The sequence below is a fragment of the Salvelinus sp. IW2-2015 genome, linkage group LG15 (assembly GCF_002910315.2).
Source record: "Salvelinus sp. IW2-2015 linkage group LG15, ASM291031v2, whole genome shotgun sequence".
Classification (NCBI taxonomy): Eukaryota; Metazoa; Chordata; class Actinopteri; order Salmoniformes; family Salmonidae; genus Salvelinus; species Salvelinus sp. IW2-2015.
The window spans coordinates 19,485,977-19,512,293 of NC_036855.1; the positions used below are offsets into that span (position 1 = coordinate 19,485,977).

Below are 26,317 nucleotides of genomic sequence, written 5' to 3' on the forward strand. Positions count from 1 at the left end.
CACCCCCCCCCCCCCCCCCCCCCCCCCACTTACTTACACTAGCAACGCACATGCCCCGTCCCCTGAGGATCTGTCATTTCAGCCATATATTTGTGATTTTTTTTAAATCCGAGGGTATCCTGCTATGACACTCTTATGCAACAGAACGTGACAACAACAGTAATTAATGAGGCTGTCTAGAGACAGCGCAGGTAAGTGCAGGTAGGTAGACAGAACAGGTAAGTGCAGGTAGGGTAGACGAAACAGGTAAGTGCAGGTAGGTAGACAGAAAGGTAAGTGCAGGCTAGGGTAGACAGCGCAGGTAAGTGCAGGTAGGGTAGACAGAACAGGTAAGTGCAGGTAGGGTAGGGACAGCGCAGGTAAGTGCAGGTAGGGTAGACAGAACAGGTAAGTGCAGGTAGGGTATAGCAGAACAGGTAAGTGCAGGTAGGGTAGACAGAAACAGGTAAGTGCAGGTAGGGTAGACAGAACAGGTAAGTGCAGGTAGGGAGACAGAACAGGTAGTAGGAGGTGCAGACAGTAATAGGAGGTAGACAGAACAGGTAAGGGCAGGTAGGGTAGACAGAACAAGGTAAGTGCAGGTAGGTGACAGAACAGGTAAGTGCAGGTAGGGTAGACAGAACAGGTAAAGTGCAGGTAGGGTAGACCAAAGTTGTTTGATGGTTGCAGCCATGTTCAGCCCTGTTCCATCCCTTTGTGTTAAATTTATTAATGCAAATATGCCCAATAGTTAATTATTTAAACACGAAATATCTGATACATTAAGAAATGTATATATGATTGCATTCTAAGAAAAAGTGAAATTCAACAATAAATGCAATGCTTAATTCCCACCAAAATCACTGAACTCCATACATTATTTGTCTATGTCAGTAAAAATCCAAATCTGATGGATTATAAAAAAAAAAACATTTGCAGTATTTTCATCTATTGCCCAACTCTTGCATTTATTAGAATTGTTATGATGGATTTCTACTCGACGGAGGTGCAACCATAAGACAGAGCATAGCCTGTATTTGTACTTCTCCAAGTTGGAAAAGGGCTAGCATATTTCATGGTTGCACCCGGCACTAGGTTGCATCGTTGCGATTTCTATAAACGTTCTACAGATGCTGCAGCATATTGAGTTTGGCTGATGGTTTGATGCCAAGTCTCTTCTGAATGGGGGCTAATGGACTGTTTTCATCAAATGTACACTATATAACTGGCTTGGAAACATTGCTGCTGGACATTGCTGAAGTAGATTAAAACAACTTTGTCATCATTTTATGATGTGGTCAAGTTTACTTTAAAGAGATGCAAGGTTGCCATGAGCTAGCAAAGTTAATCAGAAATACAGTTAAAGTTCAGAAGTTTACATACACTTAGGTTGGAGTCATAGAACTTGTTTTCAACCACTCCACAAATTTCTTGTTAACAAACTATAGTTTTGGCAGGTCGGTTAGGACATCTACATGACACAAAGTCATTTTTCCAAACAATTGTTTACAGACAGATTATTTCACTTATAAACTCACTCTACACAATTCCAGTGGGTCAGAAGTTTTACAATACACTAAGTTGACTGTGCCTTTAAACACGTTGGAGAAATTCCAGAAAATGATGGCATGGGCTTTAGAAGCTTCTGATAGGCTAATTGACATAATTTGAGTCAATTTGGAGGTGTACCTGTGGATGTATTTCAAGGCCTACCTTCAAACTCAGTGCATCTTTGCCTTGACATTATGGGAATATCAAAAGAAATCAGCAAAGACCTCAGAAAAAAATTGTAGACCTCCCAAGTCTGGTTCATCCTTGGGAGCAATTTCCAAACGCCTGAAGGTACCACGTTCATCTGTACAAACAATAGTACACAAAGTATAAACACCATGGGACCATGCAGCCCGTCATACCGCTCAGGAAGGAGACGCGTTCTGTCTCATAGAGATTAACGTACTTTGGTTCGAAAAGTGCAAAATCAATCCAGAAACAACAGCAAAGGACCGTGGTGAAAGATGCTGGAGGAAACAGGTACAAAAGTATCTATATCCACAGTAAAAACGAGTCCTATATCGACATAACCTGAAAGGCCGCTCAGCAAGGAAGAAGCCACTGCTCCAAAACCACCATAAAAAGCCAGACATACGGTTTGCAACTGCCAGCGATGGACAAAGGTCGTACTTTTTGGAGAAATGCCCTCTGATCTGATGAAACAAAAATAGAACTGTTTGCCATAATGAACATTGTTATGTTTGGAAGAAAAAGGGGGAGGCTTGCAAGCCGAAGAACACTATCCCAACCGTGAAGCATGGGGGAGCGTGCATCATGTTGTAGGGTGCTTTGCTGCAGGAGAACTTGTGCACTTCACAAAATAGATGGCATCATGAGGCAGGAAAATTATGTGGATATATTGAAGCAAACATCTCAGGACATCAGTCAGGAAGTAAAGCTTTGTCGCAAATGGGTCTTCCAAATGGACAATGACCCCAAGCATACTTCCAAAGTGTTGGAAAAATAGCTTAAGGACAACAATATCAAGTATTGGAGTGCATCACAAAAGCCCTGACCTCAATCCCGTTGAAAGATTGTTGGGCAGAACTGAAAAAGCGGTGTGCGAGCAAGGAGGCCAACAAACCTGACTCAGTTACACCAGCTCTGTCAGGAGGAATGGGCCAAAATTCACCCAACTTATTGTGGGAAGCTTGTGGAAGGCTACTTGAAACGTTTGACCCAAGGTTAAACAATTTAAAGGCAATGCTACCAAATACTAATTGAGTGTATGTAAACTTCTGACCCACTGGGAATGTGATGAAAGCAAATAAAAGCTGAAAGAAATCATTCTCTCTATTATTTGACATTTCACATTGTTAAAAAAAGGTTCAATTAATAAAAAGACTGCATTGAGTAGAACGCTCAGTTGGGCATCAGTCCTAAAACAAATGTTCAAAACAATATTGTGCTGAAAGGTGGACAGACAGTTGTTATGGCACATTGTGTGTCCACAAATACACAGGCCTTTCCAGATGAAGGAGCCATTGTTCAGTTAGAGTGTAATGGCTGATATCTGAGACTAGATTACCAAGAGAGAATGGCCGAGCTAAAGCCACTGCTGAGATAACACGCTATATGAAAACACTATCAATCACATAGAAATGTCTCCGATTCTGCATGACAGCACAAACTGCTCTCTTGGGTCAGTTATAGTGAGGATGTGTTTGACCTCCAATGGGTAGGTCAAAACACCCATTGACAATAACAACATAAAGAAACATGCAAGGGTTTAATAGGGGTTCAGGAAGACAGTGATTAAATATTAAGAGACTTTCCAACTCTACTTCAACAAAAAGAGTGTTTTCTACGCCCAATGCCCTGATATCATTCATCAACAAGGGACCTTTACAGTACCTGCTGATCTACAGTATCTGCTACTGTTGCATCATTCAGCAATCAGGTCTCCCTATACCATATGCCAATGTTGCTCTTGGCCGCACAGGCTGCAGTCATTTCACTTGTGAGAGCAGCAACCAAAGTCAACCTGGCCTTAAACTGGAAAGCTTTTCTTACTGTAAAATGGGAGTAGCAGCAGTAACATGATGCTGTGGTCTTTTCAATTGGGCTGCATAGCATCTATCCCCAGTACTGTGATGGTCCACACAATAAGAACATTGTATTACCCTTGTGTGGTATTCAGGTCTGTGGACCCATTTTTAATGTTTACTAAAGAAAAAATGATCAAATTACTTATTTTTTTTCAACCTGAGACTCATGGGCTTGGCTCATTTTCTGTGAAGAACTTGGTAAAATAACACATGTTCATGAGTGCACACTGTGCACCCCCTACAGATGCATATTTACATACAGTATGTGGTGTTTGGGTCCACTGGACCCGAGGTTAATAAAAAAGTGTAGAAAAGTGTGTGTGTAGTGTGAAAACAAGTAAAAATGAAACAAAAATGTTTGCTGTGTGCCTTCACCCTGTCTTCCTCCTCCCTGGGCCTGCTGTTTCAACAAAGCACCAGAACCTGTCTGTCTCCCTGCCTGTCTCCCGCACTCTCCTCTCCTCACACTCTTTACCCTTTGTAGTGTGTGAAACTACACAATGTCTTGCCGGAAACCTACACAATGTTATTACAATACATTATTTCGATACATTGTAAAACATCCAGTATTTTCCCACACTCTACCCCCAGCCAGGTGCAAATTGGGGGAGGGACTCAACAAATAAATAGCTTTGCATGGTCTACTCCTTACCACAATCAATCAGTATGTCAAAATAATCTCTGATCAGAGGACCTTAGAAATAATGTTGTGTAGGAGAGAGAAGCTAGTGTGGAAGGAGCATCTTTCACTTTGGAAGATTAAGAATTTTCCGAATATAGGATCATGTCTTTGTCAATTCGGAGTCTGACAGTGAGTGGAAGAAGAGGATGAGATTGACTCAGCCAGCCCCAGGACCAGCCCGTCAGCAGCCAACCCCAGGACCAGCCTGTCAGCAACCAGCTCATCAGCAGCCTGCAGGAGGAGAAATATGGATGTAAAAAAAATTGCCCAAGGAATGAGACCACCCTGCATAAGCTGTCAATGTGATAAGGATGCAACCCAGGGCCGACGGCGGTTACTCATGGGCAGGACATAAAAGTCTTCTTTAAACTGTTCATCCCAGTCACAATCCAGAAAATCACTTTCTGGACTGCACTAATTTGGAGGAAAGCGTGTTTTTGGAGAGCGATGGAATGAGATGGACCAAACTCATTTACATGCATAACTTTCGGGTCTTATCCTTGCTGGTGTTTTCGAGATCCAATTGGGGAATACATTGGGAATCCCTGTGGGATGCAGAAACTGGCAGAACTTTTCTGTGCAACAATGTCTCTGGAAAACTTCCACATTATTTCCAGGATTATTCGCTTCGATAAACCGAGACACCAGAATAGGCTCGGCGGCAGAGAGACAAGCTAGTTGCAATCAGGTCAGTGTTAGGACAACTGGGTGGACCGCCTTCCCCTGTTTCACAACCCTGGGCCAACGTTACTGTTGATGAGCAGCTTATACCATTTAGGGGACACTGCCCCTTTAGGCAGTACATGCCGTCTAACATACAAAATATGGAATCAAGATCTGGGCTGCCTGTGAGCTGCTTCATCATATGCGTGGAACTTGCAAGTGTATATGGGGAAGCCAGATGGAGGAGCCCCTGAGAATAACCAAGGGATGTGGGTTGTCCTGGACGTGACACAGGGACTCCGTGGCCACAACATCATATGAAATAACTTTTTTACTTCGCACAAGCTGTGGGACAGGAGATCCCCAAGATGAAGCTGACGATGGTAGGAACAGTTACGAAAAAACAAGCCAGAGCTTCCAACTCAGCTGTTGAATACACAGAACACCCTATTAATTCCTCTACATTTGTGTGCACGGCCTACACGTCCCTAGTGTCCTATGTGCCAAAGAAAGGCAAAAAATGTGGTACTCATGAGTACGCTGTGGCCAGGAACATCAAAAAAAACAGAAATCATAATTTATTACAATGCACAAAATGAGGGTGGACAATTTAGCGTAAGCTGTGACTGGGGCTACAGCTGAAAAGAAGAACCCTACCGATATTCTTCAACATCTTGGACATCTCGGTGTACAACCCGTTTGTCATCTGGATGCCTTGAACCCAGATTGGAACAGAGGGAAGCTCAGAGGAGATGGCACTTTCTCGAGGAGCTGGGAGAGGCAACATATCCCAAGGACCCCAGCTTCTGCAAGCCATCGTGAGGAGGATGCTGGTGCCCCATCCGTTCGACCCACAGAACCAACAACTCCAATACCGGAAGTAAGTGTTGAGTGATGTTGTTGCATGTGTGTGTCTGACTCTCCTACCTTGGCCTGCTGTAACTATATACCGGAGGTGAGTGAGACGGTAGTAAAATTCCTGAACTAAGTGTTTTCATCATTCTAGATTGCAACCGTAGCAACAAGAAGAAACACTGCGAGTGTGTGTGGACCCAAGAAGGACAGGAAGACACAGTACACCATTGCATCAAATGCAATAAATACATTAGCAACACACACACAGTAAAAACCCTGTACCTCATGTGATGTGTAGACCGGCCTTAATTTGTGTTCAATGGGCTCATTTATAAATTCCATAAAATACTGTATGTAAAATTTGTCCTGCCAATTTGTTCAGTTCAAAGCAATAAACATCAATAGTGATGAAAACCTTGTTTCATTTATATTTGTTCAAGATAAACATGATTTTTTACACCCATGTCTTGATTATAATAAGATTTTTGTTTACATAAATACCATTTTATTTAAAAAAACGAATAGCCCTTTTATTGATCAATGTGATCTAGCAGAGGTAAATGGCAAATATTAATCAGTTATGCTGTCTATATTCCTTGTAATTGATATCAGTCAACATATAAATATTAAGTGTTAGTATTTTTGCTAAAATTGTTATGGCTATATTGTTTTAAAAAACCCAATAATGTTGTGGGTCAGACCCGCAAACATTGTGTGAATAACAAAAACATGAACACCACACAAGGGTTAATTATGAATATAAAAATGACTCATATTATAAAAAAATATCTTTGACAACCTTCACTGGCTCCACCAGGCTTTCTGTCTAACCACTGGTCTGTCTCATTTCCTGTCCCATGCAGGGCCATGGAAGGGACTGCCTTACAGGCCCTTGAGGATGGCCACACGGCCAGTGGCCATGTACCTGGTGAAGCCAGAGAGACGCCAACAAAACTAATGCAGGTGGTGTGTGTACCCAGAGACACGACCCTGGTGGCTGGACCGTCATCCAAGGAGACTGGACGGCTCAGTGAACTTCTTCAAGAACTGGGAGACCTACAAGGTATGTAAACAGCCCCACTCTAAGGCAAATTCATTTAGTAAAAGGGGGAGGCAGTTTCTATGTAGAACTGTGTCTGTATGCTGAACATTGGCTGTAGTTCGAAGTGAAACAGGTGACTTATGTCTGGTGTGTCTGACGTTAAAACGAGATATAAACTAATAAATAAACTAAGTAATTGTTGAGGTTTGAGAGAATGGTCCCTTGCACTGCCTGTACCTACAGGGGTTTTGCACTGTCAGTCACACCACTGCGGCGATGACTCATACCATCCGTCAACATGAGTTGGGTCTTTGTGAAAATTAGTCCACACAGGACGCATACAGGCTTAATTGAGACACGTGTGGATGAAAAGCTGCCATACTGGAAATAAATGCCACCAATATAAATATTGCCCACTGAAAAATTATTCATGGTCCATGAAAATGATTTATATTTACATCATAGCAATGGTTTGAGGAAAAATAAATGTCTGAATTCAGGTAGTTACACAACATTACACAGGCAGTCATGAGGACAGCATGAAATACTAAGGGATGAATATTGCAGTGGGAATGAGGTGAAAAGGTCTGGCTAGTGTAAGGATCTAAAGTACTGCAACAAGGCAAAACAATTGGAGTGGCAAACATCATAGGCGCAGACAGACAATTTGCAAGAATCTTGTTTAAATCCTTGCCAGAGAACTTTCCAAGACCTTTACAATACACGTTAAAACACATGGGAATTAAATGTGTACAATTGCCAGATCTTCCCATGATTCAAAGCATGTGCAATGTAATGTAAAACATATCACATCCAGTGACCTGTCCTGGCACGGAACTGAGGCAGAACAGTCCAGACCAGCACACCAACTTGTAGATCCCCCATTCTCTCTACAGGCCATTAAATCATTTTTTATAATTGCAAGACAGTGAAGATCTGACCATGAAATACTGGCTAGGGTAGTAGGCTCATTGCTATTTGCTGTACCTTCCCTGACAATAAACAACACTCTAAGACAGATTCATATTGACCTTTACTGTCAGAGCATCTAGAGGGACTGTTTATTCCAGTACTTCTGGCGACCGACTAGAGAAGAGGCTCTGAATTATCCCCAAGACCTCAAGACCAACTGCTTTCAGCTGAAGGGACTGTTGTAAAGCCCATTCATGTGACTGTGTTGTATGTATTCTCCCTTTGCCCCTCATAGCAAGGCTTTGGGAACATCGATGGAGAGTATTGGCTGGGCCTGAGAGAACATCTACTGGCTGACCAACCAGAGGAACTACAAGCTGCTGGTGACTCTGGAAGACTGGTCTGGCAGGAAGGTGTTTGCAGAGTACGCCAGCTTCACGCTGGAGCCTGAGGCAGACTTCTACAAGCTCAGGGTGGCGCGCTACCATGGCAAGCGCGGAGACTCCCTCACCTGCACAATGGCAAACAGTTCACTACGCTGGACAGAGACCATGATGCATAACAGGTAGGCACACACTCACTCAGTCACGTTGAAACAGAAACACGAGATAACGTTTCTAGTGTTCTGAGTTCTGACTCAGTTAACTAACAATTAGGCTAGTCCATACTGTAAGCCCACAAATACATTTTTGTTGAGCATTCTACAATGTTGTCTAACTGATATTTGCTTCAACCCAGGTAACTGTGCCCACTACCAGAAGGAGGCTGGTGGTACAATGCATGTGCTCATTCTAACCTCAACGGAGTATGGTACAGAGGAGGACACTACCGCAGTCGCTACCAAGATGGAGTCTACTGGGCTGAATTTCAGAGGAGGTGCCTACTCCCTGAAGAAAGTATCTATGATGATACGACGAACCCAAACACCTTTCATTAAATATCCATTAACAAGACAAAATATCCCCTTTTCAAAACGACTTCTCTCCACAAAAAACTTAAATTCAAACAACAACTCTTGAACTCTGAAATAAAGGCATCTCACACAGCCAGATCAAGAAAGATGATACATAGAAAGTGCAATATCTAAGCCTCAGGCAGGACTCTTGGAAGAGCAATAAAGGAGAAGCAGGGTGCATCCTGTTGCTCCACAGACAAACACATGTTACGTGTGGCTGTATGCTTGCTTCGCTCCCTTGGTCAAATTTAGTTCAAATGTGTCTGTTTACTTAACTTTGAGCAAAGTGTACTGCTGCCTTAGAACTGATGGTACGGTGTGATTCATATGGGAGAAAACAGGAGAAAAGAGAGCATATGTCATTCACAGTGCTCACACTAAGTAGCTTGGGATAGCAATCCTATATTGTAGTCCGTATGTGTTATAGTGCAGAACATAAATTTTATGAGAATGAAGATGACACAGGACAATATATTCCAGTGACTAGCCTTATGGTGTTTAAATCAAGCTCTTCAGGTGAGTAATTTATAGGAAACAATAATCACTTTTCTTAAACCATTGGTATAGACAGGTACTCTTAATATGTTAGCCATAATCTTTGTCAACATACCAATCTAATGTCTACCACCCATGTAAAAGGGGAATAGATACAATAGTTTGCTCTACAGCACTGGTTACTGTCAACAGTTATGACCTGATATCTGGCTTACAAAACTCAAAGTAAACAATGATTTAGATCATTCCACTAAACATACTGCTAGTTGTGCGCGAGTGCAAGGTTACAGGGAATAAATGACAACTGAATAATCATTACAGTGGATTCGGAAAATATTCAAACCCCTTGACTTTTTTTACATTTTGTACGTTACAGACTTATTTCTAAAATTAATTAAAATCGTTTTTGCCCTCATCCAATCTACACACGAAATACCCCATAATGACAAAACCAAAAACAGGTTTTTTAGAAAAGTTTAGCAAATTTATACATTAAAAAAAATGAAATATCAACATTTACATAAGTATTCAGACCCTTTACTCAGTACTTGTGTGAAGCACCTTTGGCAGCGATTACAGCCTTGAGTCTTCTTTGGGTATGATGCTACAAGCTTGAACACCTGTATTTGGGGAGGTTCTCCCATTCTTCTCTGCAGATCCTCTCAAGATCTGTCATGATTGGATGGGAGTGTCGCTGCACAGCTATTTTCAGGTCTCTCCAGAGATGTTCGATCAGGTTCAAGTCCAGTCTCTGGCTGGGCCACTCAAGGACAGACAGACACTTGTCCAAAGCCACTCCTGGCTGTTCTTGGCTGTGTGCTTATGGTCATTTTCCTGTTGGAAGGTGAACTTCACCCCAGTCTGAGGTCCTGAAGTACTCTGGAGCAGGTTTTCATCAAAGATCTCTCTGTACTTTGCTCTGTTCATCTTTGCCTTGATCCTGACTAGTCTCCCAGTCCCTTCCGCTGAAAACATCCCCACCGCATGCCACTACCATTGCTTCACTGTAGGGATGGTGCCAGGTTCCTCCAGATATGACGCTTGGCATTCAGGCCAAAGAGTTCAATCTTGGTTTTCATCAGACCAGAGAATCTTGTTTCTTATGAGCGGAGTTCTTTAGGTGCCTCCAAGCGGCGCTCGTGCCTTTTACTGAGGAGTGGCTTCCGTCTGGGCACTCTACCATAAAGGCCTGATTGGTGGAGTGCTGCAGAGATGGTTGTCCTTCTGGAAGGTTCTCACATCTTCACAGAGGAACTCTAGAACTCTGTCAGAGTGACCATCAGTTTTCTTGGTCACTCCCTGACCAAGGCCCTTGTCCCCTAATTTGCTCAGTTTAGCCGGCGGGCCACTCTAGGAAGAGTCTTTGATGGTTCCAAAACTTCTTCCATTTAAGACCGATGGAGGCCACTGTGTTTCTCTGGGGACCGTCAATGCTGCAGACATTTTTTGGTAACCCTTCCCCAGATCTGTGCCTTGACACAATCCTGTCTCAGAGCTCTACGGAACATTCCTTCGACCTCATTTGCTTGGTTTTTGCTCTGACATGCATTGTCAACTGTGGGACCTTATATAGAAGACCGTGTGCCCTTTCCAAATCATGTCCATAAATTAGATTACACAGGTGGACTCCAATCAAGTTGTAGAAAACATCTCTTATGTTTGATCAAGTGGAACAGGATGCACCTGAGCTCATTTCGAGTCTCATAGCAAAGGGTTTGAGAATACTTACGTAAATAAGGTATTTCTGTTTTTGTTTTTTTTATACATTTGCAAAAATAAAAAAACTGTTTTTGCTTTGTCATTATGGGTTATTGTGTGTAGATGATGAGGAACACAAAACATTTTAAACCATTTAGAATAAGGCTGTTAATGTAACAAAATGTGGAAAAAGTCAAGGGGTATGAAATCTTTCCGAATGCACTGTAAGTCGTAGATATCTCTCTCTTTAAGTGTTTGATGGTTGCAGCCATGTTCAGCCCTGTTCCATCCCTTTGTGTAAATTTATTAATGCAAATATGCCCAATAGTTATCTATTTTAACACGAAATATCTGATACATTAAGAAAATGTATATATGATTGCATTCTAAGAAAAAGTGAAATTCAACAATAAATGCAATGCCTGAATTCCCACCAAAATCACTGAACTCCATACATTATTTGTCTATGTCAGTAAAAAGTCCAAATCTGATGGATTATAAAAAAAGAAAACATTTGCAGTATTTTCATCTATTGCCCAACTCTTGCATTTATTAGAATTGTTATGATGATTTCTACTCGACGGAGGTGCAACCATAAGACAGAGCATAGCCTGTATTTGTACTTCTCCAAGTTGGAAAAGGGGCTAGCATATTCATGGGTTGCACCCCCGGCACTAGGTTGCATCGTTGCGATTTCTATAAACGTTCTACAGATGCTGCAGCATATTGATGTTTGGCTGATGGTTGATGCCAAGTCTTTCTGAATGGGGGCTAATGACTGTTTCATCAAATGTACACTATAATGGCTTGGAAACATTGCTGCTTGGACATTGCTGAAGTAGATTAAAACAACTTTGTCATCATTATGATGTGGTCAAGTTTACTTTAAAGAGATGGCAAGGTTGCCATGAGCTAGCAAAGTTAATCAGAAATACAGTTAAAGTCAGAAGTTTACATACACTTAGGTTGGAGTCATTAGAACTTGTTTTTCAACCACTCCACAAATTTCTTGTTAACAAACTATAGTTTTGGCAGGTCGGTTAGGACATCTACATGACACAAGTCATTTTTCCAACAATTGTTTACAGACAGATTATTTCACTTATAACTCACTCTATCACAATTCCAGTGGGTCAGAAGTTTACATACACTAAGTTGACTGTGCCTTTAAACAGCTTGGAAAATTCCAGAAAATGATGGCATGGTTTAGAAGCTTCTGATAGGCTAATTGACATAATTTGAGTCAATTGGAGGTGTACCTGTGGATGTATTTCAGGCTACCTTCAAACTCAGTGCATCTTTGCCTTGACATTATGGGAATATCAAAAGAAATCAGCAAAGACCTCAGAAAAATTGTAGCCTCACAAGTCTGGTTCATCCTTGGGAGCAATTTCCAAACGCCTGAAGGTACCACGTTCATCTGTACAAACAATAGTAACAAGTATAAACACCATGGGACCATGCAGCCGGTCATAGCGTCAGGAAGGAGACGCGTTCTGTTCTATAGAGATTAACGTACTTTGGTTGAAAAGTGCAAATCAATCCCAGAACAACAGCAAAGGACCGTGTGAAATGCTGGAGGAAACAGGTACAAAGTATCTATATCCACAGTAAAAACGAGTCCTATATCGACATAACCTGAAAGGCCGCTCAGCAAGGAAGAAGCCACTGCTCAAAACCACCATAAAAATGCCAGACTACGGTTTGCAACTGCACATGGGGACAAAGGTCGTACTTTTTGGAGAAATGCCCTTGATCTGATGAAACAAAAATAGAACTGTTTGGCCATAATAAACATTTGTTATGTTTGGAAGAAAAAGGGGGAGGCTTGCAAGCGAAGAACACTATCCCAACCGTGAAGCATGGGGGTGGCAGCCATCATGTTGTAGGGTGCTTTGCTGCAGGAGAGACTTGTGCACTTCACAAAATAGATGGCATCATGAGGCAGGAAAATTATGTGGATATATTGAAGCAACATCTCAGGACATCAGTCAGGAAGTTAAAGCTTGGTGCAAATGGGTCTTCCAAATGGACAATGACCCCAAGCATACTTCCAAAGTTGTGGAAAAATAGCTTAAGGACAACAATATCAAGGTATTGGAGTGGCATACAAAGCCTGACCTCAATCCCGTTGAAGATTTGTGGGAGAACTGAAAAAGCGTGTGCGAGCAAGGAGGCCAACAAACCTGACTCAGTTACACCAGCTCTGTCAGGAGGAATGGGCCAAAATTCACCCAACTTATTGTGGGAAGCTTGTGGAAGGCTACTTGAAACGTTTGACCCAAGTTAAACAATTTAAAGGCAATGCTACCAAATACTAATTGAGTGTATGTAAACTTCTGACCCACTGGGAATGTGATGAAAGAAATAAAAGCTGAAAGAAATCATTCTCTCTATTATTCTGACATTTCACATTGTTAAAAAAAGGTTCAATTAATAAAAAAGACTGCATTGAGTAGAACGCTCAGTTGGGCATCAGTCCTAAAACAAATGTTCAAAACAATATTGTGCTGAAAGGTGGACAGACAGTTGTATGGCACATTGTGTGTCCACAAATACACAGGCCTTTCCAGATGAAGGAGGCCATTGTCTCAGTAGAGTTTTAATGGCTGATATCTGAGATTAGATTACCAGAGAATGGCCGAGCTAAAGCCCACTGCTGAGATAACACGCTATATGAAAACACTATCAATCACATAGAATGTCTCCGATCTGCATGACAGCACAACTGCTCTCTGGGTCAGTATAGTAGAGGATGTGGTTTGACCTCCAATGGGGTAGGTCAAAACACCCATTGACAATAACAACATAAGAAACATGCAAGGGTTTAATAGGGGTTCAGGAAGACAGTGATTAAATATTAAGAGACTTTCCAACTCTACTTCAACAAAAGAGTGTTTTCTACAGCCCAATGCCCATGATATCATTCATCAACAAGGGACCTTTACAGTACCTGCTGATCTACAGTATCTGCTACTGTTGCATCATTCAGCAATCAGGTCTCCCTATAGCCATATGCCAATGTTGCTCTTGGCTGCACAGCCTGCAGTCATTTCACTTGTGAGAGCAGCAACCAAAGTCAATCCTGGCCTTAAACTGAAAGCTTTTCTTACTGTAAAATGGGAGTAGCAGCAGTAACATGATGCTGTGGTCTTTTCAATTAGGCTGCATAGCATCTATCCCCAGTACTGTGATGGTCACACAATAAGAACATTGTATTAACCCTTGTGTGGTATTCAGGTCTGTGGGACCCATTTTTAATGTTTACTAAAGAAAAATGATCAAATTACTTATTMTTTTCAACCTGAGACTCATTGGCCTTGGCTCATTTTCTGTGAAGAACTTGTAAAATAACACATGTTCATTGAGTGCACACTGTGCACCCCCCTACAGATGCATATTACATACAGTATGTGGTGTTTGGGTCCACTGGACCCGAGGTTAATAAAAAAGTGTAGAAAAGTGTGTGTGTAGGTGAAAACAAGTAAAAATGAAACAAAAAGGTTTGCTGTGTGCCTTCACCCTGTCTTCCTCCTCCCTGGGCCTGCTGTTTCAACAAAGCACCAAGAACCTGTCTGTCTCCCTGCCTGTCTCKRGCACTCTCCTCTCCTCACACTCTTTACCCTTTGTAGTGTGTGAAACTACACAATGTCTTGCGGGAACCTACACAATGTTATTACAATACATTATTTCGATACATTGTAAAACATCCAGTATTTTCCCACACTCTACCCCAGCCAGGTGCAAATTGGGGGAGGGACTCAACAAATAAATAGCTTTGCATGTCTACTCCTTACCACAATCAATCAGTATGTCAAAAATAATCTCTGATCAGAGGACCTTAGAAATAATGTTTGTAGAGAGAGAAGCTAGTGTGGAAGGAGCATCTTTCACTTTGGAAGATTAAGAATTTTCCGAATATGAGGATCATGTCTTTGTCAATTCGGAGTCTGACAGTGAGTTGGAAGAAGAGGATGAGATTGACCCTCAGCCAGCCCCAGGACCAGCCCGTCAGCAGCCAACCCCAGGACCAGCCTGTCAGCAACCAGCTCATCAGCAGCCTGCAGGAGGAGAAATATGGATGTAAAAAAAAATGCCCAAGGAATGAGCCACCCTGCATAGCTGTCAATGTGATAAGGATGCAACCAGGGCCGACGGCGGTTACTCATGGGCAGGACATAAAGTCTTCTTTTGAACTGTTCATCCCAGTCACAATCCAGAAAATCATTCTGGACTGCACTAATTTGGAGGGAAAGCGTGTTTTTGGAGAGCGATGGAATGAGATGGACCAAACTCATTTACATGCATACTTTCGGGTTCTTATCCTTGCTGGTGTTTTCAGATCCAATTGGGGAATACATTGGGAATCCCTGTGGGATGCAGAAACTGGCAGAGAACTTTTCTGTGCAACAATGTCTCTGGAAAACTTCCACATTATTTCCAGGATTATTCGCTTCGATAACCGAGACACCAGATAGGCTCGGCGGCAGAGAGACAAGCTAGCTGCAATCAGGTCAGTGTAGGACAACTGGGTGGACCGCCTTCCCCTGTTTCACAACCCTGGGCCCAACGTTACTGTTGATGAGCAGCTTATACCATTTAGGGGACACTGCCCCTTTAGGCAGTACATGCCGTCTAAACATACAAAATATGGAATCAAGATCTGGGCTGCCTGTGATGCTGCTTCATCATATGCGTGGAACTTGCAAGTGTATATGGGGAAGCCAGATGGAGGAGCCCCTGAGAATAACCAAGGGATGTGGGTTGTCCTGGACGTGACACAGGGACTCCGTGGCCACAACATCATATGAAATAACTTTTTTACTTCGCACAAGCTGGGACAGGAGATCCCCAAGATGAAGCTGACGATGGTAGGAACAGTACGAAAAAACAAGCCAGAGCTCCCAACTCAGCTGTTGAATACACAGAACAGCCCTATTAATTCCTCTACATTTGTGTGCACGGCCTACACGTCCCTAGTGTCCTATGTGCCAAAGAAAGGCAAAAATGTGGTACTCATGAGTACGCTGTGGCCAGGAACATCAAAAAAACAGAAATCATAATTTATTACAATGCCACAAAATGAGGGGTGGACAATTTAGGTAAGCTGGTGACTGGCTACAGCTGAAAAGAAGAACCCTACGATATTCTTCAACATCTTGGACATCTCGGTGTACAACCCGTTTGTCATCTGGATGGCCTTGAACCCAGATTGGAACAGAGGGAAGCTCCAGAGGAGATGGCACTTTCTCGAGGAGCTGGGAGAGGCAACATATCCCAAGGACCCCAGCTTCTGCAGCCATCGTGAGGAGGATGCTGGTGCCCCATCCGTTCGACCCACAGAACCAACAACTCCAATACCGGAAGTAAGTGTGAGTGATGTTGTTGCATGTGTGTGTCTGACTCTCCTACCTTGGCCTGCTGTAACTATATACGCGAGTGAGTGAGACGTTAGTAAAATTCCTGAACTAAGTGTTTTCATCATTCTAGATTGCAACCGGTAGCAACAAGAAGAAACACTGCGATGTGTGTGGACCCAAGAAGGACAGGAAGACACAGTACACATGCATCAAATGCAATAAATACATTAGCAACACACACACAGTAAAACCCTGTACCTCATGTGATGTGTAGACCGGCCTTAATTTGTGTTCAATGGGGCTCATTTATAATTTCCATAAAATACTGTATGTAAAATTTGTCCTGCCAATTTGTTCAGTTCAAAGCAATAAACATCAATAGTGATGAAAACCTTGTTTCATTTATATTTGTTCAAGATAAACATGATTTTTTTACACCCATGTCTTGATTATAATAGATTTTTGTTTACATAAATCACATTTTATTTAAAAAAACGAATAGCCCTTTTATTGATCAATGTGATCTAGCAGAGGTAAATGGCAAATATTAATCATGTATGCTGTCTATATTCCTTGTAATTGATATCAGTCAACATATAAATATTAAGTGTTAAGTATTTTTGCTAAAATTGTTATGGCTATATTGTTTTAAAAACCCAATAATGTTGTGGGTCCAGACCCGCAAACATTGGGTGAATAACAAAAACATGAACACCACACAAGGGTTAATTATGAATATAAAAATGACTCATATTATAGAAAAAAATATCCTTTGACAACCTTCACTGGCTCCACCAGGCTTTCTGTCTAACCACTGTGTCTGTCTCATTTCCTGTCCCATGCAGGGCCATGGAAGGACTGCCTACAGGCCCTTGAGGATGGCCACACGGCCAGTGGCATGTACCTGGTGAAGCCAGAGAACGCCAACAAACTAATGCAGGTGTGGTGTGACCAGAGACACGACCCTGGTGGCTGGACCGTCATCCAGAGGAGACTGGACGGCTCAGTGAACTTCTTCAGGAACTGGGAGACTTACAAGGTATGTAAACAGCCCCACTCTAAGGCAAATTCATTTAGTAAAAGGGGGAGGCAGGTTCTATGTAGAACTGTGTCTGTATGCTGAACATTGGCTGTAGTTCGAAGTGAAACAGGTGACTTATGTCTGGTGTGTCTGACGTTAAAACGATATAAACTAATAAATAAACTAAGTAATTGTTGAGGTTTGAGGAGAATGGTCCCTTGCACTGCCTGTACCTACAGGGTTTTGCACCTGTCAGTCACACCACTGGCCGATGACTCATACCATCCGTCAACATGAGTTGGGTCTTTGTGAAATTAGTCCACACAGGACGCATACAGGCTTAATGAGAAACGTGTGGATGAAAAGCTGCCATACTGGAAATAAATGCCACAATATAAATATTGCCCACTGAAAAATTATTCATGGTCCATGAAAATGATTTATATTTACATCATAGCAATGGTTTGAGGAAAAATAAATGTCTGAATTCAGGTAGTTACACAACATTACACAGGCAGTCATGAGGACAGCATGAAATACTAAGGGATGAATATTGCCAGTGGGGAATGAGGTGAAAAGGGTCTGGCTAGTGTAAGGATCTAAAGTACTGCAACAAGGCAAAACAATTGGAGTGCAAACATCATAGGGCAGACAGACAATTTGCAAGAATCTTGTTTAAATCCTTGCCAGAGAACTTTCCAAGACCTTTACAATACACGTTAAAACACATGGGAATTAAATGTGTACAATTGCCAGATCTTCCCATGATTCAAAGCATGTGCAATGTAATGTAAAACATATCACATCCAGTGACCTGTCCTGGCACGGAACTGAGGCAGAACAGTCCAGACCAGCACACATCTTGTAGATCCCCCATTCTCCTCTACAGGCCATTAAATCATTTTTTATAATTGCAAGACAGTGAAGATCTGACCACTGAATACTGGCTATGGTGTAGTAGGCTCATGGGCTATTTGCTGGTACCTTCCCTGACAATAAACAACACTCTAAGACAGATTCATATTGACCTTTACTGTCAGAGCATCTAGAGGGACTGTTTATCTCAGTACTTCTGGGGCACCGACTAGAGAAGAGGCTCTGAATTATCCCCCAGACCTCAAGACCAACTGCTTTCAGCTGAAGGGACTTGTGTAAAGCCCATCATGCTGACTGTGTTGTATGTATTCTCCCTTTGCCCCTCATAGCAAGGCTTTGGGAACATCGATGGAGAGTATTGGCTGGGCCTGGAGAACATCTACTGGCTGACCAACCAGAGGAACTACAAGCTGCTGGTGACTCTGGAAGACTGGTCTGGCAGGAAGGTGTTTGCAGAGTACGCCAGCTTCAGGCTGGAGCCTGAGGCAGACTTCTACAAGCTCAGGGTGGGCCGCTACCATGGCAACGCCGGAGACTCCCTCACCTGGCACAATGGCAAACAGTTCACTACGCTGGACAGAGACCATGATGCATATACAGGTAGCACACACTCACTCAGTCACGTTGAAACAGAAACACGAGATAACGTTTCTAGTGTTCTGAGTTCTGACTCAGTTAACTAACAATTAGCCTAGTCCATACTGTAAGCCCACAATACATTTTTGTTGAGATTCTACAATGTTGTCTAACTGATATTTGCTTCAACCCAGGTAACTGTGCCCACTACCAGAAGGGAGGCTGGTGGTACAATGCATGTGCTCATTCTAACCTCAACGGAGTATGGTACAGAGGAGGACACTACCGCAGTCGCTACCAAGATGGAGTCTACTGGGCTGAATTCAGAGGAGGTGCCTACTCCCTGAAGAAAGTATCTATGATGATACGACCGAACCCAAACACCTTTCATTAAATATCCATTAACAAGACAAATTAGCCCCTTTTCAAAACGACTTCCTCTCCACAAAAACTTAAATTCAAACAACAACTCTTGAACTCTGAAATAAAGGCATCTCACACAGCCAGATCAAGAAGATGATGACATAGAAAGTGCAATATCTAAGCCTCAGGCAGGACTCTTGGAAGAGCAATAAAGGAGAAGCAGGGTGCATCCTGTTGCTCCACAGACAAACACATGTAACGGTGTGGCTGTATGCTTGCTTCGCTCCCTTTAAATTTAGTTCAAATGTGTCTGTTTACTTAACTTTGAGCAAAGTGTACTGCTGCCTTAGAACTGATGGTACGGTGTGATTCATATGGGAGAAAACAGGAGGAAAAGAGAGCATATGTCAGTTCACAGTGCTCACACTAAGTAGCTTGGGATAGCAATCCTATATTGTAGTCCGTATGTGTTATAGTGCAGAACATAATTTTATGAGAATGAAGATGACACAGGACAATATATCCAGTGACTAGCCTTATGGTGTTTAAATCAAGCTCTTCAGGTGAGTAATTTATAGGAAACAATAATCACATTTCTTAAACCATGGTATAGACAGGTACTCTTAATATGTTAGCCATAATCTTTGTCAACATACACAATCTAATGTCTACCACCCATGTAAAAGGGGGAATAGATACAATAGTTTGCTCTACAGCACTGGTACTGTCAACAGTTATGACCTGATATCTGGCTTACAAACTCAAAGTAAACAATGATTTAGATCATTCCACTAAACATACTGCTAGTGTGGCGGAGTGCAAGGTACAGGGAATAATGACAACTGAATTAATCATACAGTGCATTCGGAAAATATTCAAACCCCTTGACTTTTTTTACATTTTGTTACGTTACAGACTTATTCTAAAATTAATTAAATCGTTTTTGCCCCTCATCAATCTACACACAATACCCCATAATGACAAAACAAAAACAGGTTTTTAGAAAGTTTAGCAAATTTATACATTTAAAAAAAATGAAATATCACATTTACATAAGTATTCAGACCCTTTACTCAGTACTTTGTTGAAGCACCTTTGGCAGCGATTACAGCCTTGAGTCTTCTTTGGTATGATGCTACAAGCTTGGAACACCTGTATTTGGGGAGGTTCTCCCATTCTTCTCTGCAGATCCTCTCAAGATCTGTCATGATTGGATGGGGAGTGTCGCTGCACAGCTATTTTCAGGTCTCTCCAGAGATGTTCGATCAGGTTCAAGTCCAGTCTCTGGCTGGGCCACTCAAGGACATACAGACACTTGTCCCAAAGCCACTCCTGCGTTGTCTTGGCTGTGTGCTTATGGTCATTGTCCTGTTGGAAGGTGAACCTTCACCCCAGTCTGAGGTCCTGAGTACTCTGGAGCAGGTTTTCATCAAAGATCTCTCTGTACTTTGCTCTGTTCATCTTTCCCTTGATCCTGACTAGTCTCCCAGTCCCTTCCGCTGAAAAACATCCCCACCGCATGCCACTACCATGCTTCACTGTAGGGATGGTGCCAGGTTTCCTCCAGATATGACGCTTGGCATTCAGGCCAAAGAGTTCAATCTTGGTTTCATCAGACCAGAGAATCTTGTTTCTTATGAGCGGAGTTCTTTAGGTGCCTCCAAGCGGCGCTCGTGCCTTTTACTGAGGAGTGGCTTCCGTCTGGGCACTCTACCATAAAGGCCTGATTGGTGGAGTGCTGCAGAGATGGTTGTCCTTCTGGAAGGTTCTCACATCTTCACAGAGGAACTCTAGAACTCTGTCAGAGTGACCATCAGTTTCTTGGTCACTCCCTGACCAAGGCCCTTGTCCCCTAATTGCTCAGTTTAGCCGGGCGGCCAGCTCTAGGAAGAGTCTTGATGGTTCCAAACTTCTTCCATTTAAGACCGATGGAGGCCACTGTGTTCTCTGGGGACCGTCAATGCTGCAGACATTTTTTGGTACCCTTCCCCAGATCTGTGCCTTGACACAATCCTGTCTCAGAGCTCTACGGACAATTCCTTCGACCTCATTGCTTGGTTTTTTGCTCTGACATGCATTGTCAACTGTGGGACCTTATATAGACAGACGTGTGCCTTTCCAAATCATGTCCAATAAATTGAATTTACCACAGGTGGACTCCAATCAAGTTGTAGAAACATCTCTTTGTTTGATCAATGGGAACAGGATGCACCTGAGCTCAATTTCGAGTCTCATAGCAAAGGGTTTGAATACTTACGTAAATAAGGTATTTCTGTTTTTGTTTTTTTATACATTTGCAAAAATAAAAAATAAACTGTTTTTGCTTTGTCATTATGGGTTATTGTGTGTAGATTGATGAGGAACACAAAACATTTAAACCATTTAGAATAAGGKTGTAATGTAACAAAATGTGGAAAAAGTCAAGGGGTATGAAATCTTTCCGAATGCACTGTAAGTCTAGATGGTAGAGTGATATTCTATAAAATATAATGGTTACCTGCAGCAGTCATATTTTAATATTACTTTATGACATGAAACCTCAAATGTAAGGCCAGGTATTCATTTGCTTGCAACAAAGCAACCAAGCAATGTATGTACTGTATAAATTAATTGTTGGTGTAAATTGAGCCAACACATTTTGTCTGTACATAAAATATATTTGTAATATAACGTAACAAAGCCAACATGTATCACTATACAGTTGCAATAAACAATGTGCAGCTTCTTTGAGAGTTTTTCTGTACACACAGACACAACTGTAAATGTATATTCTATTGTATTACCTTGTATATGTTCACGTGTCTTGGATCTAGTATTATAGGCCATAAACACACATAGAGAGAGAGAGAGAGCGAGAGAGAGTAATGCTCAACATGAGCTCCTGATATATTTCAGATTTTTTTGTTTTTAGAATGAGATAAAAACTCTAATCGAAAAAGAATTCCAGACAAGAAGTGATGAACAACAACTCTATTCATTCAGAATAGAAAAAAAAGTAACTTTGCGCCTCAACTTAAGAAGTTTTGAGTCTAGCTAGCTAGCTTCACAACAAAGACCTAGCCAGCAGACTAACAAGCTAGCCAGAAGAAACGAGCTAGAACAAACCTAGCAAGGGCAGTTAATACAACTACATCAAACGACCAAACTGAGTGAGTAAACCAAAAAGGAGCACGGACTAACTTTAAACGTATCTTCTGTTCTTTTGTATGAGGATTTATCACTCGTTTTGCTGGTTTTTGAACTAAATTAGTGCTAACAGCAGACGAACAAATCGGTTGCCATGGCAACGGGGCAGCAGAACAGCGCAGCAGAAGTAGCGGAGCCCACAGGCACCATGTCGCCGCTCGCCCTCAGCGCAGAATCCATTCTCTACCCTAAAGAGGCCAAAAATGACACAATGAGGAAAGCTTTTAAACAGAAACTACTAAAGGGGAGGCCAGAAACCCTTTTTGCAGACCTCTACAAAAACGGTGATGTGAGTAATGTCATCTTCCTCACTGACCAGCCAAATGCATGGCGCTCAGCAGTGTGCTCTCACTACCCATCCATAAAGAAAGAGGGAATCTGTAATGGGTGGAAGCTGAAAATCAAAGAGACAGACGACCCTGACAGCACCATGATAACAATCAACCTCTACAAGACTGGGACTGTCATGGTGCAAGGTAACATTAGGCTGTTTGAAACAGACTTTCAGACCATTAAGGAGAGAGCGGAGAGAGAGAAGGACACCACCAGTGACATGCCCTCCCACAAGACAAACTCCACCAGCACCACCCTCACCCCTACTCTCCCCACCCAAAAAGGCACATCCAGCACCTCTCTTCCCACCATAGTGGAGGACACGACCCTGGAGGAGAGCGACCCCCTCAGTGCAGGGCAGGCTCAGGCCCTCCTCACCACCATGGCTGCCATGAGGGATGAGTTCACCAAACTGGAGGGGGAGGTGGTCCTGCTCAGGGAGAGCGTGAGCAAACAGCAACCAGACAACTACACCTTAGAGGAGCTCCTAACCAAGGTGAGGACAGAGCAGGACAGCAGCCTTGCAACACAGCTGAAAGAGGTTCAGCAAGAGAGAGACGGACTCAAGAGAGAGCTGGCTGATCTAACAAAGGAGGRGAGAGAGCTCCAAAAAGACAGGCAGAGCAGCAATAAGGAGCTGACCACACTAAGAGAGGAGCTGCAGGAGAGAAAGAGAACAGAGGACAGGCTGCAGGAGCAGCTAGATCACCACCATATGACCTGCCCTCACACAGCAGAGGAGCCCAGCTCAACCAGCCAGACTCCCCCATCCCTGCCTGCTGCACCCCTCCTCCCCAACCCATAGAACAGCCTCCCACTGACAGTGGCACCGACACAGACCAGCCACACCCCAGCTCCAACACCCACCAGCCCCCAGTCCAGAAGAAACACTGGCTGACATCGTCCTGTTAATGGACTCAAATGGGAAGTATGTTCAGGAGAATAAACTTTTCCCTAGACACAAAACGAGAAAGGTGTGGTGCCCAACAACGCAGAGTGCCATGGAGCTGCTTGATAAGGCCCATCTCGGGTCGCCAAGCCACATAATCATACATACCGGAAGCAACAACCTGCGTGCTCAGCAGGAGAGGGTGGCGACTTCACTACGGGGAGTGATTGAGAAGGCCTCCGCAATCTTCCCCAACTCAAGAATCGTAGTGTCAACCCTTCTACAGAGGAGGGACTTCCACCCTGCCACAATCCAAAGAATAAACGCCAGCCTATCCCGGGACTGTGCCCTGCGACCCAATGTACAACTGGCCCACCATCCCACCCTCGATCTGGACTGTCTCTATGACCATGTTCACCTGTACAGGGAGACAGTCCCCATCCTTGCCAAGACTCTAAAGGACGTCGCTTTAAACCGCAGCCCGACCTCTCCACCCAGGAACAGCGGAGCAATCTCCACCCCGCCGAGATCACCGAGACAACACCCCGGACCAGCACCCTGGAACCCCCAGCCACGACCACAGCACCACCAACCTCAATGCCCACCACAGCCAGCGCAACACAGACCACCCCAGCCCAGCTTCAGAGCCACCCAGACGAGGCCTCCCACCCCCCTGCCCCCCACCGCAGACCCACACTCGGAGGAGCCACAGCCCAGCAGGCAGAGCTACGCACAGGCTGTGAGAGGAGCAACTGGCCCAGCCCCCACCAACCAAATGAGTGACATTAACAACAAACTAAGCTGTGTTTTGGTATATTTCACTTGTGATTTCATGAAAATAAATATGTTTAGTATTTTTATTTTATTTGGCGCTCTGCAATTCAGCGGTTGTTTACGAAAATTATCCCGCTAAAGGGATCCTGTGTCAAGAAGTTAAACAAATGCTGAGTCTACTATGCTCACATGTGATAGGCTGAGGGTCATGGTAAGATGAGCACAAGAACTCCACCATTCTCACACTACATCCACCCAAGTGGCATGACACAACTTCTATCTTAAATGATAAACAAATCACATTTGCAAAATAAGAGTTTACTTTAATTGAAAAATCCTATTTTAATAGTTCTTGTTGGATTGTGCGTGTTTGTCTAATTTTGAAGCTAAAGAGAGAAAAAAGTTATGAAATCTTTTTACATTGCATGTTGGAATTTACAAGGATTGAAGTCCTCTGCTTTTGGGCTAAAAACCCAGACTTCCTGAAAAAATTGATGATGTTGATATTGTAGTACTACAGGAAACATGGTGCAGAGGTGATGTTTCCACTGGCTGTCCACTAGGTTATAGGGAGATAATCATACCATCCACTAAATTAAAAGGAATCAAACAGGGCAGAGACTCAGGGGGAATGCTAATATGGTATAAATCTGAACTAATTAATTCAATCGAATTGATCAAAACAGGAGAATTCTTTATCTGGTTAAAAATCAATCTTGACATATAAAAACATCTTCCTCTGTGCCACATACATTCCCCCCTCAGAATCACCCTACTTCAACGAAGAGAGTTTCTCCATTCTAGAGGGGGAGATTAGTCACTTTCAGGCCCAAGGCAACATACTGGTCTGTGGAGACCTGAATGCTAGAACAGCAGAAGAACAAGACACTATTAACAGTCATGGGGATAAACACCTACCAGGAAGCAACAACCTTTCCCTCCCCACATACCCCCACAGAAACAACTATGACAAAGTGAAAAACAAAAACGGAGCACAGCTCCTGAAGCTTTGTCCAACACTGGGTCTGTACATAGTCAATGGCAGGCTGAGAGGGGACTCTTTTGGTAGGTACACCTACAGCTCATCCCTTGGCAGCATCACTGTAGACTACTTCCTCACCGACCTAAACCCAGAGTCTCTCAGAGCCTTCATAGTCAACCCACTAACACCTCTCTCAGACCACAGTAAAATCACAGTGTATCTGAGAAGAGCATTTACATTACATTTAAGTCATTTAGCAGACGCTCTTATCCAGAGCGACTTACAAGTTGGTGCATTCAACCTTATGATGTCCAGTGAACAACCACTTTACAATAGTGCATCTAACTCTAAGGGGGGGGGGGGGGGGGTTAGAAGGATTACTTTATCCTATCCTAGGATATCCTTAAAGAGGTGGGTTTCAGGTGTCTCCGGAAGGTGGTGATTGATTCCGCTGACCTGGCGTCGTGGGGAGTTTGTTCCACCATTGGGGTGCCAGAGCAGCGAACAGTTTTGACTGGGCTGAGCGGGAGCTGTACTTCCTCAGAGGTAGGAAGGCGAGCAGGCCAGAGGTGGATGAACGCAGTGCCCTTGTTTGGGTGTAGGGCCTGATCAGAGCCTGAAGGTACGGAGGTGCCGTTCCCTCACAGCTCCGTAGGCAAGCACCATGGTCTTGTAGCGGATGCGAGCTTCAACTGGAAGCCAGTGGAGAGAGCGGAGGAGCGGGGTGACGTGAGAGAACTTGGGAAGGTTGAACACCAGACGGGCTGCGGCGTTCTGGATGAGTTGTAGGGGTTTAATCGCACAGGCAGGGAGCCCAGCCAACAGCGAGTTGCAGTAATCCAGACGGAGATGACAAGTGCCTGGATTAGGACCTGCGCCGCTTCCTGTGTAGGCAGGGTCGTACTCTGCGAATGTTGTACGCATGAACCTACAGGAACGGGTCACCGCCTTGATGTTGGTTGAGAACGACAGGGTGTTGTCCAGGATCACGCCAAGGTTCTTAGCGCTCGGGAGGAGGACACAATGGAGTTGTCAACCGTGATGGCAAGATCATGGAACGGGCAGTCCTTCCCCGGA

General features: G+C 43.3%; 1 protein-coding gene across 1 annotated transcript in view; it reads left to right on the top strand.

The window, feature by feature from the left end:
• The window catches only part of LOC111974984 (angiopoietin-related protein 2-like), a 35,652-nt gene extending 13,851 nt beyond the window's left edge, over positions 1 to 21,801 (top strand). Inside the window, exons 4-6 of the mRNA XM_070447016.1 lie at positions 17,086 to 17,279; positions 18,467 to 18,737; positions 18,908 to 21,801. Of these exons, the coding sequence (XP_070303117.1) occupies positions 17,086 to 17,279; positions 18,467 to 18,737; positions 18,908 to 19,107 (665 nt within the window). The 3' untranslated portion in view covers positions 19,108 to 21,801. The remainder of the gene's footprint in view (positions 1 to 17,085; positions 17,280 to 18,466; positions 18,738 to 18,907) is intronic.
• Positions 21,802 to 26,317: the final 4,516 nt, after the last annotated feature.